The sequence below is a fragment of the Corvus moneduloides genome, chromosome 13, assembly GCF_009650955.1.
Source record: "Corvus moneduloides isolate bCorMon1 chromosome 13, bCorMon1.pri, whole genome shotgun sequence".
NCBI classification, from domain to species: domain Eukaryota; kingdom Metazoa; phylum Chordata; class Aves; order Passeriformes; family Corvidae; genus Corvus; species Corvus moneduloides.
This window is the reverse complement of record NC_045488.1, coordinates 9,935,713-9,953,246: the sequence shown is the minus strand read 5'-3', so window position 1 is coordinate 9,953,246 and position 17,534 is coordinate 9,935,713. Positions and strand designations below refer to the sequence as shown.

The following is a 17,534-nucleotide window of genomic DNA, read 5'->3' as shown; positions in this document are numbered from 1 at the left end:
TTAAGTAGAGAGAGAGCATGGTGACTTTCATCCAGAAAATGAATTATTTCAAAGAAGTCGGGTTCACTTTTTGTGGGTTTTTTTTCTTCCAAGGAACAGGGAAAAATCAAAACTCACTTGCCACCTTAATTGAGATTTATTCAAACTGCTATTTTTGCCTGCTCAGTATAGTACCCAAGTTACAAGGTAATGTGAAAAAACAGTAAAAGAAGCAAAATGCTGTAATTGCCCTGTAACGAGGCACTTAAAGTGTTTACAGTTGAGATTTGTACAAGCCAGAGAGTAAATGTGAAGTTAAAGGTCTCACAGCAATCTTAATTCAGCTGTTTTAATTCAGTATTTCAGGGTTTCATTGAGGAAACTGAGTCCAGCAGCTCCTTTATTCTGTGCTGCCACTGCTGCTGTGTGTGGGCTGGGAGAGGTGTCAGTCACCCTGTGCCTCAGGTTGTGCAGAATTCAACTGGAATCATGTTTTCCCACTTGCACAAACAAGATGAGGAAAGACAAGATGCAAAGAGGTGGCAGCATCAATCCAGCATCCTTCCTCCAGTCTTCTCCTCCACAAACCACAGTTCAGTGTGCACGACCCATCTCTCTTCACCTGTTTCATGGTGGTAGATGCAGTTGGGATTCTTCACACAATGTCAAAAAAAAAAAAAAAATCAAGATCTGATTGTACTAGAACACAGACCTGCAGCTGAAACTTGTGTGTTAACTCTTGGAAATATTGCTGACACTTAAGCAGAACCAAAGCCTGAGATATGGTGGATCTGATCTTTAATTACTCTTTGAAACCACTTTTGTTTCATGTTGAGGATGAACAGCCTGGAACAGCTGTGCTATCTGTTTTGATATCTGAGACTTGATTTTTTCCAACAGTCACTGCACCAGCTTTACCAGTTCTGCCAAATTATGAGGGGAATAGGAGAATTATGTTCTTCTTGCTTTTTGCTGATTTCAGTCATTCCCTGTTACGCCTCTGGAGCCGCACTAAGTAGACTAAGGGGATGCTTAGGAGAATTCAGGTTACTTTCACTCGCATGTTTGTGTTGTTGATCCATTGGGTTTTGTAATTTATTCAGTAAATAAGGACAGGAAATCCTCCTAATACACCCTGCAAACCTGGATATCGCCTTCTCTTAGTCCTGGCTTTGGAAATGCAGTTTTTGCAAGCAAGAGCTTTTGTACAGAGAATACAATCAAAGCTTTGGCTCAGTTTCTTTTTATTAATTCCTCAGACTGCAGCAGCCAGAAATTCCACTTCAAAGCAGCTCCTGAATTTTTTTTGCAAAATGCAGCCACATAGCTTTTGTCAAACTCAAATTTGCCCTTTTTTTTCTTTGCTTAATAGCATTAAAAATACTTTTTTCATTGAATATATCCAGGATCCAAAAAACAGAGCTTTGAAAGAAACTTCACATTGGTACTTCCCAACTGTGTGGGCTTTCCTTTAATTATAAAGGATGCAGCTCCTGAAGTAATCATTCCTGATTTTCCTGTTTTGCAGTAGCCCATTAAAACTAGATTAAATTACAGAGGTGATCCTTCTGTAGCAGGGAGGCAATCTGGTTTCTTTACTGGGAGTATTTAATCCCTGATATGCCGAGGAGCTTCAGTTTTCTAAACTATCTTTATTGACTGACTTTTAGCCCCTTCCAGAGCAACAACTGGAATTTTTGAATGAAAATGTTTCTGGCAGCCCTGGTGTATGGATAGGGATCTGGGAAGAGGCAGAGGTTTTCCACCCTAGGCTGGGCAGGGTGAGTCACTCACTGTTGGATTTCTCACTCCTGCTTGTTTGGTGCTGCCACAGGCTGTGAGGAGAAGCTCTGAGCTCAGCACTCAGCAACAGGAGGTTTAGGCTGGATAGGATTTAAAGTTTTAAGTTAGAGCTGGTCCCAAATCAGGCCAAGCTTGACCTTTGCATCCACTGCCCATTCTTTGAAAGCAGTGTTTCCAGGGGAGAGGAACAACTTGTGAGAGTTTGTACAGGTAAAAAACCATCTACTTCTGAAATCCAGTATCTCCAGCCTGATCCTAGCACTGGGACTGGTGGCCATGGCTGCCCCCTTGCTCCTGCTCAGGTCAGTGTTTGTAAGGACTTCCTCACCTTCCAGGTGCTTGAGGAACCTCGTGATGAGAGCTGAAGGGAGGCAGGAAAGCAACCCTACTATTTCACTGCTGCTATTATGAAGATGGAAATCTTGAAGATTTCCCAGGGAATGGCCTGATTTGCTGCAGTGAAAACATCCAATTTAATAATGAAACTTAAGAATAGGCTGCAGACAGATTTGGAATCTCATCATTGGTTTTCTCAGAATCACTTGGGCAATGTTCATCAAGGATGGTTTAATCCCCACGTGCCAGGCCAGTCCTGGTACAAATACAGGGATTACAGAAGGCAGAGTTTCAAAGAACCCACCTTTTGATGAAGCTGTTCAGTGTTTGTGAGGAAAGATTTTCCCTGAAATATGTGAACTTTGGAGCAGACCACAAATCCCAGAATTCCCTTATATTTTAAGATTAAGCATGTACTTAAGAGCTTAGTTTAATAGTGCTATATTAACTAGTTTAAGGGGTAATCATATGGTGAGGCATCTGTGTGTGGAAGAAAACCATCAATTAGTGAGATCCCAGGAAGCCAATAAGAAAATATGCACTACTGGTCTTTTCTAAAGTTTAAATGTTTTGGGTGCATGCTCAGTCCCAACCCCTCTCACCACAAGGCAACTGTGAGTGCTCCTTCCACTGTGCTATAACAGACTGACCTATTTTTATTACAGTTTGTGATAGTTTGCAGTGCACAGTCTAGTTAAAAAATACAGATATATTAGGAAGCAGAACTGTGTAACGAGGCTCTCCCCTGGTCTTCTATTGTCTGCAAGCCTTTCTGTCTGACCCAAAATGTCATGTTTCAAAGCCCTGCATCATTACGATGGCGCCTGCAAGCTGCTGTTTAGGGTCTGTTAGCAGCCCTGGTATAAATCCCCACTTCCAGGAGTTTATAATTCAGCAGTAAAACATTGCTCTAGGCTGAAACTTGGCATATAAAGTCTCAGTGCGGGAACAATTGCGATTTCTCCCTCCTTTATTTTTGCATTTGCTTATACACACACGATTCATTCAAGAGGTTTTTACTGTCCCCTTCCTGCATTTAAAAAGATTAAATGGCCAGGTTATTAATAGTTCAATTCTGACTACTGTGCTCGGCCAGTAAATGGATCTGCAGTGCTGTTAACCAGCTCTGTTTGATGGTACAGGTCACTGTTTCACAAGTGTAGTGGAAACAGCCCAGTGTGGACCAGCAATGGTTGGCAGTTAATTAACGTGGACTCCACTGTTAATTAAAGCCAGGTCCAGGTCTGGAATGCTGGTGGGATGCTCTGGACATGGTGTCCTGACCCAACTGCAGGCACAACTAAAATCATGTGTTCCCTGCTCAGATTGGAAGAACATGGAAAGGCCTGAACTGCTGCCTGACCTCAGCATGATTTGATCTTATCTTGTGATCCTGTACAGAGGTATCACTGGGAGATCTGATGAGATACAGATTTGGTTGAAATCATCCTCCCAGCTCAACTGTTTCCTCAGCAAAGCTATGTTTCAATGAAATCAGTTATTTCCTTATGTTTTTCCTGGTTTATAGAAAATTTTAACGTGGAAAAAATAATTCAAATTTACTATTCCTAGAAATCATGGAAAAATGTGTTTCAGCCTTATGAAAATGTTACAGTAACTTTTCTTTTTCTTCAGTGTTAGGATATTTTTATAGGATATATATAACATGTTTGTAGTGTAAAGTCCTTACAGATAAATGAGTGAGAACGACAATTTCTAAATATATAATGTAGACTGCTAACGTTAAAAAGGAGGATTTTACAAGAATGAAATACTTCACTCAAAGTGATTTTTTTTTTTTTTTTTTTTCCTTCCAGAACTAGTTTTAGACATTTTTTCCTGATCTAGGTTTTGGTCACAGTTAAATCATAGTATTTCCTACAATTCCCAGAAAAAGTTTGCTATACACTGTATTTTTTTTCCCACTTGTTCTTATGCACAGGTGTTTGCAAATTCAGGGTATATTTCCATTAGCATATTAAACAGCAGTAATTCATTAGTGAAATATCCACATTACTACGGAATTGAGGCACTCCCTGGACTTTCTCATTTCTTTTCCACTCTTCCTCCCACTTATATTTAATTTATAAAGGTAGCCTCAGGAAGATGAGTTCTCATTAGTATTAATATGATAGATAATACATGAGTATTGCCAGAGGCTTGAGCAGGTATGAAGCAGTGTAGTGTGAGTGACTGAAAGGAGAGAGCAGGTACCTCCCTGTGCAGATTTCAAAGGCCCTGTATTGGTTTATATCAGATCAAAATTTGGCTCTATTATTTTATTTTCTGCTGGGTTATAATCCCACCTGCTTGTTCTAAACCCAAAAGGGTTTTAGCTTCCTGTATGATATTTTTTTTTTCCCCTGAGAACACTGACTTTACTGGCTTTGCACAACAAGGCTCAATATGGGTTTTTTTTCATGCATTTTCTCTTTAATACATGAGGAATAAATTTAATTCTCTTTATTTACTTAGCATGGCGTACATCCTAAAGACACTCAACAGCTGGTTCTGGTGGGAGAATATCTGGATGCCCATCAATTGCACGTGGGCAGATTTTGTAGACCATGATGGACTTGTCTTTCCCAAACCACATCAGTTATATGCCACAATCCCATATGCTTTTGTATTGCTGATCATCCGATTCTTCAGTGAAAGGTAAGAAACAGAAATGCAGTATGATGCTAATGTTAATCCTCATTAATGCTGAAAATGAGATATCTATTGATCAATGTTATGTTTTATAGATGAGAATTAGTTGGTGGTTTGTTAGGAAGATCTAGTACAGATAACATGGCAGGTGAAAAATTGGGAAATATTTTCATTATTAGGTACATGTGGCTGTGGTCCAATCCAGAAGGAAAATATTTCTATCCAGCTTTTCTAGAACAGCATTTGGATACTTCTAATTATGTCCCTTCACCAGAGATACAATTAATTCTAAACCATTTGGGTTTCCTTTTTCTCTTTCAGTGGAAGGATAGAGAGATTTGTCCTCCCAACCAAACCTCTCATTTGGTCCTGCACCAGAACATTCGTGTGAGGCTGACAGATCCCAGGTGTCTCTTTGTAGCCAAACTAAGCAGACTGAAGGGATCTCAAAGTTTTGTGTGAACATTTTATGCAGATCTAGTAAAGCAGACTCCTTTTTTTCCCCTCACTTTGGCACCAAAAAATGGATTGCTTCTGCAGCTGGAATCTTAGGGGACAGGCAGAGGTTGGCTCCACAGAAGAAAGCTACAATTATGTTAAGATTTGCAGTGTTTTGACTTACTTATTTGTATCTTTTTTGCTTTACTTTCTTTCCTTTTTTCCTCTAAAAAATGTGATTATTAGGTTTTTATAATTATTTCAGGGCAGAGTGAGGAAATTTGGAATGTCGTAAGTTGGACAGACTTAAAACAGAAGCAGATAAGATCATTCATGCTGGAAATCAAAAGTAATTCGGATCATATGTTCATAACCATTCCCAGTGTCTCTTGAGCAAATGCTTGCCCAAGCGTGTCTCACTGCAGTGCTGTTGGAAAGGGCTGCTGTGGGTAATTAGCCCACACATCTGGCTGCAGGGAACCTGAGGAAAGCTGACCACTGCTATGAGTAATGAGGAATCAATGGCTGATAGCAGCAGGAGGGAGGGGGCTTTTCAGAACACCCTGCCCAAGCAGAAGGGCGAAACCTTTGGCATGCTCTGCAGTGATTTGGGTTGGAAAAGGGAAGGGAAATAGAATCCATCAGTCTTAGGGAATGGCTGTGTGCCACAGGCTGGATCCAGAGTGGGTGGTGGTGGCCCAGTGAAGAAGGTGCCAAGTGGCTCTGCCACTGGGAGCAAGTAGCCCAGTAGCAATCCCTGAGCTCACATGGAGAGACCATCCGGTCTCCCTTCACTCAACTCCAACACACCTCTGATGGACACAAAAGCCAGGATGTTTCCTTTAGTTTTGTAGCATTTCATGGCCACAAACTGCAGTCGTGGGTCTTCTTCGTTGCATAACTGCAGATAAGCTGTGGTTCCCTCTTGGGATTAGTTAGAGGGAGATCCCTTTTTCTCAGAGCCCTGGCACATTCTATGGCAGATTAAATTGCATCAGATTTATTTTCTTCATATCCTGGCATGAGAACAGCCAAGGTCTTGTAACTGTGTTGTATTTCTAAAGCTTTTCATGGTGTATCTTTTCAGATATGTTGCTATACCTCTAGCAAAAGCCTTGGGTATAAAGAATGTAAGACGTGTGAAGCCACAGCCTAATCCTGTGTTAGAGAGTTATTTCCGGGAGTGCTCAAGACATCCATCCCAAGTAAGGATTCTCATTCTTTTAAACTCGTTTTGGTTTTGGAAAATCCCACTCTTACTGTTTCAATCAGCTCTCAGCAATGACATCATGGGATGAGTTCCAGCTGATTGACAGATGACTTAATTTATTTGGGTTTTTGTTGCTGTTCTGCTGACAAGGGTAGTTGGCATCCGGAACAGAAAATAAATTTAATATTTAATTTTCTGGCATGCTGTTCTAGGTTAGGCTGTTAATAATATTTCCAGTGAAGATCAGTGTTCCATCTTTAAATTATTCTGCTTGGAGAAAACTTCAGCTGATGTCTGTTGCTGGAAAGCAGGATCATATTTATTGCAGGCAATAATATCGAAATGCTGGCATGGAAGCCTTTTGATCCATTATGTTGCTGCATACTTAATCCTGGCTTATGTGAGAAAGAAAAGCAATCCTTCTATTACCTTGCTGTTTGTTTTTAAAATTGAACAAGGAAAAAAGACTAGCCAATGCTTGTCACCTCCAAAAATGAGGCAACTTGATTGTTGATGGGAGGCAGGTACTTTGCTGTGAGTGCAGCCTCAGGAAGTTCATTCACCTGACTACAGTTCCCAAACAATTGCAGTTTTCCTACACTGGTTTTGAAAGAAATATGTGTTTTCTCGTAATGAGGGATTTTGATAATTATTGGTAGTGGAACTTGGCATTCTATCCCTAACTCTATTATTCTTTTATTGTGTCTTTTGCCTGATAACATCAGGAATAAATGTATGGGTGTTAACACATGAGTTCTTCTCTCCCTGGGCAAGCATCGTGGTCTCAGTTTCATTCCTTCCTTCTGCATGAGTAAAGTTTGACATTTGATTTCTGAAAGGAAGCACAGCATTTTTAGACTCCTCAGAACATGGATTCAGGCTGCCTCCTTTACTGTCCAGCTTGGGGACCAGTGTGCCTGGGAAAGCCTGGCCGGCAGTTGAGGGCATATGGGTGGAAACAGTCACTATTCCTGAGTGGCAAGCAGAGAGCTCGGAGCCAGCAGCGTGGGCTGGACACGGCGACTGTTTGCACTCCTGCCCTCCCTGGCAGCTGAGGTGCCTTTTCTCACATTCCAGAGGTTTCCCAGAGGGTAGGAGACTAACTGGACTGGCCTCACCCCGGTGGAGGCAGCGCTGCTGCCACCCACCATTTGCATACTGCCCTTGGGAGGAAAGAACTTCCCCAGGGATGAGTCAAAAACTCTCCCTGCTCCTGCGGCAGCCCTGGGGAGGTCATCCCACGCCTTCTGCATTTGAGGATGGAGGAGCAGGAAGAAGCCCACAGGCTGCTGTACTTGGGGCACAGAGCACCCTGAAATGCAGGAGTCTCACTGCCTTGTGTTGGGCCCATGCTGGTCTGGTCACCTTGGGAGCACAGAGCATACAGAGACCCTGGGGTGTGGCACCCCAATGGCCATGTGCAGTTCTAGGCCATGTTCCACCCCCAGTTTAGCTCTGGTGTTGGAGGGGGGGCAGTCTGGACCTTGCTCAGGACAATACATTGACTTGCATTGGATTTGACAACAGCGCTCAGGTCACCTTAATTCCAGGCTACATCTCATCTGTGAGACTCATTTAAATACAAACAAATTATTATTTATCATTATGTGAGATATTTGGTGCAATGTTCACGTGTGTTCATACCTGGCACTTCCCCCTCCAGTTTAAGCTCTCATCTAACAGTAAAAGTTGCATCCCTGAAACTCTCAGGAGCCACCAGAAAGACAATAGAACAGTTTGTAGATCTGTTCACTTTGTGCCTGCTTTATTTATATAAATAAAAATCCAGGGTTTCTGTGAGCATTACTCAAAAATACCCCCCCCCCATGCATATTTAATATTGGTAATATTTTTAAATTAAGATCTTACAACAGTGGGAAGCTGCTCTCTGAACTACAAAATAAATGAAAGTGATGTTGGAGCGCATCTACTGCTAACACTGTTTCATTTCTTGCAGTCAGAGATCCAAGGCCTTGCCAAAAAGTGCAACTGCACCGTCCATTTGGTGGAGAAATGGTTCAGGAGACGGCGAAACCTTGAGATCCCAACAGTGCTCCGGAAATTCCAGGAAGCTTTGTAAGGAAAGACAATGCTTTTGGTTATCATGTGCTTTACTCTTTTGGAAAAAATGAGTGAGGTCCCCCCTTTCCAGAAGGCTGGGTCTGCCTGGTGAGAGCTTTGGTTTCTGAATGCATAAACAAGTTGAAAGGATCTAGTAGCATCCTCCAAATGGTGGTTAAAATATTAGGTTAAGTGTTTCTCCTGCAAAAGAAATACCTTAAAAATATTTTACAGTTTTCTTCTTTGTGGAATAATGGATTTGTAGGCTCCTGGTACAAAGTGTAAGATGAAAACAGGCAGAGAAGAGGAAAATATTTTCTTGTCTGCCAGTAATCATAGGGGAACAAAAGTGCTTACCCTGGTTTATGTTTGTACCCATGCTGTCATTTTGGGATGCTGTCATTTTGGGGATGCTGTCATGTGTGTGAAGTCAATTCAAGAGCAGTAATTTTGGCATCCAGACTAAAGGACAGGTGCCACAGCTTGATCATGGGATACTGTGTGAAACAGGAACTCAAACTCACTGCTGAGAGTGGGCAGCTTTGAGTGATAGCAATGAATATGTAAAAAGTTTCAAAACCTCCTGCATATGATTTTTCACTTGTGTGAGAACTTCCTCATACCTAAACACTTAGTGTGATCTAAAATCCCATACAAATTGCAAATCCCCAAATGGGCATGGCTTTACTTACATACCTCATCCCTTTCAGGTACTGACATTAACGGTATGAGTGTAAAGCACTTTCAAATGCTCTGTGTGTCTGGCTTTTCATTAGCATAATTACATTGGCAAAAATTTACCTGATTGTAATATTGAACCTCTGTTACTGTAGATTAGCTTAAGGAATGAGGGTTAAAAGTACAGCACAGAGCTCAAAGTTTAGTACTTTATCAAGATTATTTTCAGCGTGAATCAATGTGTTGATGATTTAGTGGTGTCCTCTGTAGGACATAAATCCAGTTGATAGACAGAGGTGTGTCTCTTTGAAGTCTGAGTTGAGTAAACTCTCCTGACATGGTTTATGTCTACGGTTGTTTTGGGGATCAACTAATTTTGTTTCACAAGTAGCAATAAGATTTCCTGCTATTGCTAAAAGACCTGCCTGCTGTGGATTCATGTCTCCAGTAACACACAGCTAAAGACTGAAATTCAAACTTGCTTGGCAGCTTGAGTGAGAATGAAGCAAACAGGTTTCTCTTGTGCAATTTTGTGAACCTTGCTCTGCTCTTTGTCAGTGAATTTAATTGAATATAATTCTCTAGGCAAAAAAAAAAAAAAAATAGAAAAGAGGAACAGACTTATTCCACACTAGTAGTCAGTGTTATGAGTGTTATGAAGTTTTTTGAAAGCCTGCAATCTCCAGGATCTTTTTCTGAATCACAAGGAAAATCTGATGGGCCAGATCTAAACCATACTTAAGCTATTAGTGCTCCCAGTTAATCAACATGGGTTTGGAAAGCCTTTTGCATGAAACCTTCACTGCCTTGTAAGACTTACCAGCCTTTAACTCCCTCTACTAAGTTCTTTTTTGTTACATTCAGTTCAAGAGAAAAGATTCCTGAAGTTAAACCAGAAAATCCTCTTGCATAGCTATTGTTCAGTGCTCTCTCTGGTGGCCAGGATCAGAGTTTAAAAGGCACTTGAGTAAAATTTGGTGAATTTGGATGAATTTTACTTCAGGTTTTATTCACCAAATTCATAAAGAAGCTTGGCTAAATGCAAAATGAGGTAGTGCTCTGGCAGTCTTGCACATATGAGTTCATCTGGAGTGCTGTTTATTGCTAAATGTATTCAATATATATTTGTAGGGCTGGGGACTAATGGCACAGCCTTGTAGGTGCTCTGTACTTTGGCTCTGATTCAGAAAACCACTTGCACTTTACAATCAACATGGAATCAGTCCAGCCATATCCACTGGACCACTCACACCTCCCTGTTTGGAATGGGAGGCGTGAGGGCAGAACCAGCCCCTGTGTAAAGTCTGCCCCATGCCCACAGTGTTGTGTTTTCCAGCATCTCTTGGTGAAGTCTGAGCCAGGTATTACTTGTGGGTTCCACTCTCCCCTTCCATTTGCTCTCCTAATTTCCACCATGTACCTCTAAATTCTTCCTGCACATGCAGTGGTTGTTGTGTAGTGTTATTTTCAAATCACCCGAGGAAAGATGGTTTAAAGTTGAGAAGTAAAACAGTTGTTTATCATGTGTATCAAGTGGCAATTTTACAATTATTTTCATGACTTCTTTCTCAGGTGTGAGACACATTATCTTGTCTCGCCTCCAACATTCCACGTCCTCATATCTTGTTTGTTGTTTTTCTCATGAAACACTGTCTCAGTCTTTGAACATCTCATTCTTTCTCCTGGGATACCAACCTCCAGGGGATGTGGGGCTCAGAAAGGAGGGGCTGCTTTTACCACACAGCTTCTCCTCCTCTTCTCTCATTTGGCACTCCATTAACACTTGCCAAAAACCACAGTCTCATTTTATACATCTCTCAATTCATTGGTACAGTGTTCTTGTGGTGCTTTCTCCTTTTCAGTGAGTTTAGGTTTTCTGGGAGCTGCTTGCTGCTCCCCTCTGGGATACCTCCTGTTCTAGAACAGGTTCTCACCAGGTCTGGGGCCGTGTGCCTGTCCCTGTGGTCACAACCTTTCTTTGCATGTGAAGTCCTGCAGTGTTTTCCTGCTGATCTTGCAGAGCTGTGTAGGGGAAAGGTCAGGCTTGTTCCTGCCGAGGGAAAGAGTGGAAAGGAAGGAGATTTCCATCACCTGTAGAGGTGGGAGTGGGAATGCTTGGGCTGAGGCTCCAGCCACACCCAGTCCCAGGGACAATACCTCCCACACAGGCTCCAGTCATTACAGGCCGATTGGTGGCTCCAATCACAGCATCCTGCTCTGGCACCTAAAAGCAACAACACAATTCACTGAGATGCACAAGGGCTTTTCCCCTTTGCTGACTTAGCACGCTGATGGTGCAAACCTGGAAGGTTTATCTGCCTTGCTGGATATCCATTTAATCCACAAAAAGCTTAGATCAGGCTAAATTTTGGCACACCTAGTCAAAGATGAGGTTTATAGTTAATGAAGTAAGAGACCTTGTAGTAAGATGTAAACTAACCCAGTTGATGCTAAATAATTCATAAGGTTCCCCTGTTGTCAGCAACTGGTGGTGAGAGAGATGAAGAGAATGAACACAGGAAAAGGTCTGTGTTCTCAAACATCAATTTTTAGGGCATTTATTACACTTGCTGTGGTCATTCTCTTGATCTGTTCAAGCCTGACTGGAAAATTACTACTGTCATGACAATCGAAATATCTGTATTGTGATAATGTAAAAGAATTTCCTACTTTAGCAATTAGTCAAAGCTTAAATATTTAAATATTAATAATGCAGATACAGTTAATATGTGGCAATCCTTAATGTAGAGTGTGAGGCCACGTTTATATGAAGATTGTCTGTGACATACAATGATTTGTAGTAATTATGGCTCAGGACAATATCTTTACAAAATATAATGTTTTGTTCCTATTTTTTCATTTCAATTTTGCAGCTGGCGATTTTCATTTTATCTGACATCCTCCATTGTTGGATTTCTATTTCTGTATGATGTAAGTGAACTTTTTGAAAGAATGATACTCTATTTTCAACAAAATAATTTCTAGATTTTCTTGAATCCCATTGAAAGACTCAGTGGTTTCAGTGGCTCTGTGGGTTTAGATCTTTGGCATATGTAATCTAGATTATGGGCTGCAGTATGCACTGAGATTTAATTTTTAAGTTCACTTTTGACCTTCTATGATAAACAATTTTATGAGTAATCAGTATTTTTAAGGCAAGCTTGAAGAAGCCATGCAGATGGTTTTACAACATGCCTTGTTAACACCTACAAATGCATCACATGGCCATGTTTTTCTCAGAGGAGGCCATAAACTTTTCTCTGGCAGCATTTTTGGGGGTCACAGCTATTTACTGAGGTGTTGCTGCTGAGTCAGAAGTTGGGAATAACATTAGAGAGTGGTGCTTGTAACTCCTTGAGCCCTGCCTGGGGTGTCACTAATGCTTCCCCAGAGCAGCGGAACAGATCCCGCCTGGCGTGTCTCTGCTCATCTGGCCCTCCTCCCCAAACAGTTTATCATCCTGAGCCACTGGTGTGTGTGACTGGTAAACACAGCAAATTTAATCACTGTGGCAACATATCTTGAGTAATTGCAGTAATAAAACACACACCCACTGCTTTGGATGATGAAATTATGAACTGGAACGTTTCAGGTGTCCTGAAAAGAAGCCAGAAAGCTGGGAACAATATAATAAGTCTGAGATGTAAATTCCCTTTAGAAACTGGTGGAGAACAGTTATCAAGATTACAGCTTCTTAGCCTGCTCCACTTAGAGAGATTTGAAGTAGTGAAGATTTTGAGTTAAGATGATTATTGTTGCTGAGCTGAGCAGTGTCTGACTGATGTGTCTTCCCCAGAAACCCTGGTTTTACGACATATGGCAGACGTGGGTTGGTTATCCTTTTCAGGTGAGCTTTTTGGCATTGGGCCAGTGGCCTCCAGGCATTCCAGGTATTTCCCCACTGGAAGGGGTAATCCACAGCAGCCTTTTCCCCCACACTGGCACCACCTAAAGAGGTGTGGCACCAGAGCCTCCTGCCTTTTCTTGGGAAGTGCTGTTGACTGTTGCAGGACTTCCCTGGGATCTGCCTGTGCTGCAACTCCCCCCTCCAGCCAGACCACTGTTATTTCCACCCACCCCGGGATAAAGTTACTTACTGCAGATCTTATCAGTGCTCCCAGTTTCAGTGCAGAGCCCTTGCACTGCTCCAGGCCCCATGGTGCTTCAAGGCACTCTTATTTTAATAGCCCTGCCCCATCCCACTGCCTTCTTAGTCCTGTCCTAGTCAGGGGCCAGGAATACAAATAATCCTGCCTCCCAGATGAGCTTTCCCAGTGCCTGGTAATACCTGCCACCTGGGAAGTGTATTGACCCAAGGGAGCAGCCAAGCTCAGCTCTCCCCTAGGCAGATCCATAGGATTTTATCATAAATAACTGACGTTTCAGTCACGGGATGTGTGAATGTTTATTATGCTCATTGTTTACCAAAATGGGGGGGTTATTTGCAGTTGTTTGTAATTAAATGCAGAAGGACTCTGCATGTAATTCTTTGACAAAAACATGGAGAAAAGCATGTCAAAATCCAGAGGTGGGGGAGGAACTGTGGGAATTGAGAGTTTGGGCTGAGCAAAGGTTAAAATACTTGGCTCTCTGAACGTCCTTCTTAATGAAGCCCAGGACAAGAATTTAATTTAGCTTAATTTTTTATGCAAGACTCAGCAGAGGAGCAGAAGTCAGGAAAAGAAAAAAGTAATCTCACTTGACATTTACTTTCTCCTGTTCTCAGAGTTAACAGTGTTTTTCTTCATCACAGACCCTGCTGCCATCCCAGTACTGGTACTACATGGCCGAGATCGGGTTTTACTGGTCTCTCTTATTCACCCTTGGGATTGACAACAAACGGAAGGCAAGTGGTTGTGCTTGTTTGTAGCTTGAGCCTCTGTTGCTGTGAGCGGGGAGAAGGTGTTTGTAAGGAAAGCACCGCCTGCATCCGGGATTTGGTGCAGCCACTTGAGGGCAGCATCAGTCTGCGCCTGGCATCCCGCACACCGCCGTGAATCCCCGGCTGCCAGGGCAGCGCTCGGGGGCTGACAAGTCGGAGACCTTCAGGGACTCTACTTGATCGGCTTTACCTTTATTTTCTTCTGTCCTTCCCAGGATTTTATGGCTCATGTCGTTCATCACCTGGCAGCCATCGGTTTGATGAGTGGCTCTTGGTGTGGCAATTATGTGCGGCTTGGAACTCTGGTGATCTTTGTGCACGACACTGCGGATTTCTGGCTCGAGGTAACCCTGCTATCCAGCTTGCTTTTTTTTTTTTTTTCTTTTTCTTTTTTCTGTCCTGAGTTTTTTGGTTGTTGGGATTTTGGTTTTGGTGCCAGTAACATTTTAATCTTTTTGCCACGAGTTTCATATGATCCTTTCCTATCCCCACAGGGACATAGCTTTGCAGATTTGTTACTTGTAAGATAAAAAAAGAGCTTCCAGATTTAAGCTAATACTTTGTTACAGAATCCATTATGAGAAAAGAGCAGACAAGAACTTCTTCAGTACAGAACAGGGACTAGAAATAAAGCTGCGTCCCTGGGTTATTCTTGTTTCACTGATAAAATTAGACCAGGTTGTCCACAGCATCACAGAGTCGCTGAGGTTGGAAAAGACCTCTAACATCGAGTCCAACCTGTATCAGGTATCTTCTTGGAGAACTTTCTTCTCTTGGACTGAAGGGAAAGTCCCTTCCCTGTGCTAAGTATCAGTAGAAGTGTTTAAGAAGTGTCCTGCTCTGCACAGAGCACTGTAGTCACAGACTTGCTGCTGGGTTTCTTGGAAGACAAACACAGTGTTTCCTTCACTAGAATTACCCTGAGTTTATAACACCAGCTTTGAGAGCACAGTGTCATCACCTCTTTTGGTGGCAGTGCCAGTGTAAGCAGCCTTTGTAGGCTGTTAATCTGTCACTGTCCATTTCTGTTCCTGATACTCTATCTTATTGTATCAGAACTATCAACTGTGGAGTTGTGCACTTGGGACTGGTCCAGATTAAACAGGTTTTCCTGCTGGGTTACTTTTAATCCTGAACTGCTCCTAGGTCCAATTAACTGTGTGGCCTTACAAACAGTTGGGTTGACAACTGGTAGGACAGCACTTGGATGGAAACTGGAGTTGAGTACCAGAATAACTGAATCCAGCCTTGCCACTCAAAAGAAGGAGAAGAAAATATGTTAATCAAGCTGCTGTTTAAAACTTAGGCTTGGCACCTGCAACATTGCTCACACTTGAAAACAGCTGCTTTGCTCACCAGTGCCCAGGGTGGTTCCTAACGGAGCATGGAGAGCTGGATGGTTCATTTAGGGGAGAAGTAGCAATTACAGCCTTTATTAGTGGGATAGAAACCAGCACTGAGATCTCCTGCTCTCAAAAAGGAGAAGACAGGAGCTGAATTAGGCCCAGAGGAAGGTCAGTAACAGGCATGTCCCAGAACACCTGCATTTAAGGGGTCACTGCCACTCCTGGAGTGTGCAGGTGTAGCCAGCAGCTTCTCCTGGAATTCAGCCTGTTTGGAATCTGGTAGAAAAATGAGGAATTATCTCTGTTCTAAAGAGCACTTTGTGTTTCCATGACACTTTATATTCTGGTTGGAGAGCTGTTCTTTAGGCCTTTGATGCAGAGTCCTTTCCTTCAAGATGAAAGGAGAAATATAAACAAAGAATCTGGTCTGATGCTGCTTTATTAGGTATCAGTAAAATGATTTTTTTACATGTTAAACTGGGAGGAAATATTCCTCCTGCTTACGTGGAAGATGAGTCTTTATTTATGAAAATGCAGAATTTATTTCAGAGAATATTTACAATATGTTTGGGGGTTTTTATCCACTGCAGGCAGCCAAAATGTTTAATTATGCTCGCTGGGAGAAAACCTGCAACATGCTGTTTATCATCTTTTCTATCGCATTCTTCATCACCAGAATAATCCTGTTCCCCTTCTGGTAAGCAATATTTAATCCAGTCACAGGCTTTTACTTCATTCCCACTCCCCCTGAAAGTTTAGTGTTGATTGTGATGGAAAAAGGAAAGGAATGGACTGGACTTGAAAATTCTGCTAGCGAGAAAATTGACAAAAACTGTCATTTTCTTTAAAAATTCTTAAGTAAAAATAGTTTTAAATGAGCCTCTTGAACATAAAGACTTTTATGTATTATTTAACTCAGTTTTGTAAATAGCAGTTAAATGCTATGAGCCCCTGCATTTTCAAGGGGATTGAGCTCCTTAACTAAGAGAAATAATTTTCCCTTTCATTCCACCCCTTCTGCTGCAGCTGCAAAGTCAGAGTACATGATTGTAGTTAATTTTTTGTAGAACCTTCTTTCTGCTACCCAGTCTGTGGGTAGTGCCTCACCTCGCTCACATGAGGAGCACTCAGAGAAGTTTAGGTGAACCAACTAATTTATGAAGTCAGCACAAATAAATCTTAACTTGCTAAGTACTTTCATGCCTTTGGAGTGCTATGATTTAATCTGCTTGGAGTATCCACATGGGTGCTTAACATGTTTATCTTTTAAAAAGTGTTTAATGTGTTTCACGTTCACAGCTCTAATTTGCCCCTCCCTGCACATGGACAAACCCTTAGAGACTCAAGCTGGTTAAATTAATAGCTCCGAACATTGATCAACATAAGGCTTTAATTTCCTGTAGTATTTTCTTTCAGAAATGCTTAGTTTTTTACTTTATTGTTGTTTTTTTAATTAACTGTACAAGTGATCTGCAATCATTTTGCTTCACTGAGTTTCTTGTTCTTCAGTTCCTGAGCTTGGAAGCAAAACATGATGAGATTAAAGGGACTCAAAAAGCCCCAAATAATGTAGAAGTAGTGAAGTCTGAAGATGGACAAAACATATGTTAATTAATGAAAAGCCCTGTTGCAAAGCCTGCAGGATTTTCTCTGGACTGTGGATTTCAGATTAGAGAGAATTTACACTAAAAAAAGGCATAGACAAGCTCTGAGTTGCACAGTATCTAGACCACACAGAGATGAAGATCGGAAAAACGGCGACTTTTTCTAACCTCACTTAGAATACTTTCATGCCAGACTCGAATTTCTCATCTTCTGAAGTCTATATTTCAACAGAGATGCATAATCTAGTTAAGGCAGGGCTTGTTAATTAATCTATGATCTTTGCAGAGCTTTTTAATATTAATCAGTTTGGAATATGAAATTAGTAATAAGTATAAATAGCATAAAGCAGAGCTCTTGCACCATAACAATGATCTTTATTTTTTAGGATTCTTCGTGCTACACTGTATCAGCCTACCTACTACTCCACAACTCCTGTCATAGCATATTTTTTATTCAATGGGATGCTATTGATCCTCCAAGGCTTGCATTTATATTGGGGTTACTTAATTTTCAAGATTTTGAAAAGGTTCGTTTTCCTAAAGGT

The 17,534-nt window shown here is 41.6% G+C and overlaps 1 protein-coding gene across 4 annotated transcripts in view; it reads left to right on the top strand.

Moving 5' to 3' along the window:
- Nucleotides 1-17,534, top strand: part of CERS3 (ceramide synthase 3) — a 41,337-nt gene that overhangs the window by 9,651 nt on the left and 14,152 nt on the right. For 2 of the 4 annotated variants that reach the window (XM_032122480.1, XM_032122478.1), the window contains exons 2-10: nt 4,594-4,776; nt 6,296-6,413; nt 8,376-8,494; nt 12,031-12,088; nt 12,954-13,004; nt 13,911-14,003; nt 14,255-14,383; nt 15,976-16,082; nt 17,376-17,532. In XM_032122480.1, the coding sequence (XP_031978371.1) occupies nt 4,595-4,776; nt 6,296-6,413; nt 8,376-8,494; nt 12,031-12,088; nt 12,954-13,004; nt 13,911-14,003; nt 14,255-14,383; nt 15,976-16,082; nt 17,376-17,532 (1,014 nt within the window). In that variant the 5' untranslated portion in view covers nt 4,594. Of the gene's footprint in view, nt 1-1,649; nt 1,761-4,593; nt 4,777-6,295; nt 6,414-8,375; nt 8,495-12,030; nt 12,089-12,953; nt 13,005-13,910; nt 14,004-14,254; nt 14,384-15,975; nt 16,083-17,375; nt 17,533-17,534 lie in introns of all 4 variants that reach the window. The other 2 variants (XM_032122479.1, XM_032122481.1) reach the window with 2 other exon arrangements.